This window comes from Vollenhovia emeryi, unplaced genomic scaffold (genome assembly GCF_000949405.1).
Source record: "Vollenhovia emeryi isolate VEMERY1.0 unplaced genomic scaffold, V.emery_V1.0 DF939143.1, whole genome shotgun sequence".
NCBI classification, from domain to species: Eukaryota; Metazoa; Arthropoda; class Insecta; order Hymenoptera; family Formicidae; genus Vollenhovia; species Vollenhovia emeryi.
Window position 1 is genome coordinate 2349234 of NW_011967223.1, and position 3670 is coordinate 2352903.

At 33.5% G+C, this 3670-nt stretch overlaps 1 protein-coding gene across 1 annotated transcript in view; it reads left to right on the forward strand.

Moving 5' to 3' along the window:
* Window positions 1-3466, forward strand: part of LOC105566690 (epoxide hydrolase 4-like) — a 6253-nt gene extending 2787 nt beyond the window's left edge. Inside the window, exons 2-6 of the mRNA XM_012020894.1 lie at window positions 1425-1549; window positions 1657-1932; window positions 2047-2204; window positions 2308-2562; window positions 2662-3466. Of these exons, the coding sequence (XP_011876284.1) occupies window positions 1425-1549; window positions 1657-1932; window positions 2047-2204; window positions 2308-2562; window positions 2662-2849 (1002 nt within the window). The 3' untranslated portion in view covers window positions 2850-3466. The remainder of the gene's footprint in view (window positions 1-1424; window positions 1550-1656; window positions 1933-2046; window positions 2205-2307; window positions 2563-2661) is intronic.
* The last annotated feature ends 204 nt before the right edge of the window (window positions 3467-3670 follow it).

The following is a 3670-nucleotide window of genomic DNA, read 5'->3' on the forward strand; positions in this document are numbered from 1 at the left end:
CCATTTCAAGATTTTTACGTTGAAATTAAATATATTTTCAAAAGAAGAATATTCTTTTTTCTGTGCACTAATATTTTATGATGATAATGCGTATAGTATGATATAGCACATAATCCCAGCAAACACAGAACATTGCAGCAACATCACGGCAATGTTGTAACAATGTAGCAACACTACAGCAATATTACATTGCCGCAACGTTGTTGCAATGTGTTTGCTGGGATGTGACAAAGGAGCAGGCACTTTGAGAGCGTTTCCTTTAACTTTACAACCTTGAGAATGAAGATCTAAACCAATCGTTTGTATAACATTTCCTTCTTGAATTCTTATTCGTCTCTGAATTTATTCAACTGGACTGCTCAAAGTACTGATGTGTGGTTAAGAAATTCGCTCTATTTAAAGAGAAAACTCCTAATATGAGATAGCAGAGTTTCTGTTAAATTAACAGGCATCATCTGTTGGCTTCGTCATGAATTTATTGTCCTTGGAGTGAAATCTGCTTAGTGGAAAATTTATTGTTGGCTCGCGGAATCGTCGTGGAAAAAGATTTGCGATTGAACTTGGATGTTGCATACAGGGAACTTTCCTCTATATATAATTTAGATATATACAATAGACTATGTAATCATTGCATTATTGTTATACATTACATAATAATTTTCTTTAACAAGCATCAACTTTTTATAAGGAAATGCAGAGCCCGCGATAACTGGCGAAAAACTGCTTAATAAATACATTGGACTCTCACTGCGGATTATCGTGATGATGATTGTGACGATTACGAGAATTTGCAAGGAGAGTCCAATTACATCTTCAAAGGCAAATTAACTCATTCGGTAATCGTTGGGTGCTTTGAATTTCCTTGCAGGAAATTAGCGTCTGATGAACAACAAATGTAATTCAATTAAGCAGCGCTGTGGAATCGCCGGCTGCAAAGTTATTGTCCACCTCTTTTTATCGGGGCATTTGAAGTATCGTGACGATATTAAATTGTTTAGTCTGGAAAATAAATGGAGGATTCCCTCCGCCGCCAATCGGGAAATTACAAATTATGAAGGAAAGCTACCGTTTAATCTATACACGAGAGTCTGATGTAATTTTATTTTATCTCTCGATACGCTCGCTGTATTATTGTGTTATTATAATTGTATTGTAAGGGGGAACTCTTACATAAAGCTCGTATTCTATTTTAAATAAATTTACACTCGCGTGAACAAAGTGAAATAATTCGCCCTCTTTAAAATAATAGAATATGATCAGATTACAATGCAATTTCAATGTAAATTAATAAGGCTCTTATTTATTGACATTGAAAGGGCATGTAATCTAATGCAATCTGTTCATCTAATATTTTAAACAGGGCGGATGTTAAAAAGGATTTTCTTACATTTTCTTTTAATACACTCTTTTTTTTCTTCGTGCAGGGCGTCAAATTCCATTATGTGGAAGCGGGAGACAAGAGTAAACCGCTCGTGTTATTATTACATGGATTCCCGGACTGCTGGTTGACTTGGAGGGAACAAATCCCATGCCTCGCGAAACATTATAGGTACATTCGATAATTCAATATTTATAAGAGTTTTATAATTTTATAAGATAAAGTATTTCATAACTCACGCTAGTGTAAAACGCTCACATGTTTCAATGCTGTTCTAGAGTAGTGGCTATTGATTTAAAGGGATTCGGCGACAGCGACAAGCCGCTCAACAAGCGGTCTTACAAGGTCGAAATTTTAATAGACGAGTTGAAACAATTCATCTTGACTCTCGGCGTGAAGACGTGTAGTATAATCGGTCATGACCTAGGAGGACTTCTGGGCTGGTACATGGTCGCTCTACACAAAGACATCGTTTATAAATTCGTAGCTATTTCGAGTCCGCATCCCAATTTCTATTGGAACAGAGCATCAGGAAATTCCGCCTTAGACAGAAAGTACGTATATCTTCGAAATTGTATTCACAAATATCCGCGAGAACTTTGACGTGTCACGTGGGCGTGTAAAATTTTACATTTGCGCATTTTAATGGCGAATAATGCGCGTTTCAGGTGGATACATTTCAGCAGACTACCGTTTCTGCCAGAAATAGATGCGCTTAAAGAGGACTTGTCTATTATCAACGATACATTTCGACACCTTCAAATATCTCAAGATGGCATAGAAAAAAGTTATGTCGAGGCATATAAATATGCCTTCAGTAGGAAAGGTAACTTAATTTTAATCCTTATACAATAAGTTTTGCGTTATACATTATTCTTCTTTTACATTTGCTTGTATATAAAATATTAAAATTAAAATTATTTTTATAGAGGACTGGACAGGACCGATTAATTATTATCGCAACCTTCCATTCACAAGACTGAATATAGATAGTGGCGAACAGATTGATAATAAAACGCTGCTTCTAATCGGAAATATGGATCCTTTTGTAACGATAGAAAGCATCATTCAAAGTGCCGAGCACGTAGAAGTGTCCAGGGTCAAAGTCATACCAGGGGCGCAGCACTTTCCACATCAAGAAAACTCAGACGCCGTAAATAAGGCAATCGTTAAATTTTTACTAGGTGAGTTTTATTTCGCCTATTTCTCTTGCATAAAGCTTCCTTACAAAAGTCGTATCATTTATGATATATTTCGTATGTATATAATATAAAATGTTTTAGGTACAACGTCTAACGTGACGCCATCGAAAACACCTGTAAAGAGTCTCGTGTCCTCCTGGCTAGGATCTCTAACAATAAGTAACACCGTTAAGTATGGCAATCAGATGATCGACACTATGCACAAACGAACTAACGATATCGTGAACGTTTTGCCCAATAAAACACTTTATTTTGGACAAACAAGTTAGATGGTGTTACATAATATCAGCGTTATGTTATTTAGAACTTTGCACTTTGTTACGAAGAATCTAGATATCCTACCTGCGCTAACGCTGACGTGTGAAACTCATAAAAGGCTGATTTGGTCCTATTTATTACTTATTTCTTATGTAAGTATGTCATTACATTCATTGGGGATTGCAATTTTTGTGAATGACGAAGTCTCGTATCTAGATTTCTACCACATTCACTTTTACACGAGCGATTTATCTCGAATTATTTTTAGTATTTTTTATATGTAGTCTTAATAAGATCTGTATGGGTAATATATAATGAAATATATTTTTATAATCGCATATAACCATTATTTAAAAACAAGATTAATAGAACATTAATAGAAAACAACATAAGATTTTCGGCATAAATCTATGAATATTTAAAAAGACTTATTGTTAGTACCTCATCAAAGGCAGTTGTAAATAATAATACATTGCAAGAGAGCGTATCTCCTGTATCTTCTAAAGATCATGATTTCAGGAAAATGAATATTAATAAGAATAATCTATGGATATTAATTTGTTTCTATTCTCAACAAAATACCGATATAATGGTTATAATTAAGTAATATTGAATATTAATTATATAATCAATATTTATATTATTTTATTATATTAATTACAAATTAATATTGTAATTGTATAAATTATATATTTGTAGAATTATAATATTATAATTATGTACAAAAACACTTCGCATATGTTGAAATTGTAATATTATTTAATATACGAATTTTTACTAAACAAGTATCGATTAAATTGTGTAGCAACAGATCAAAACTTGTTGCACGTTA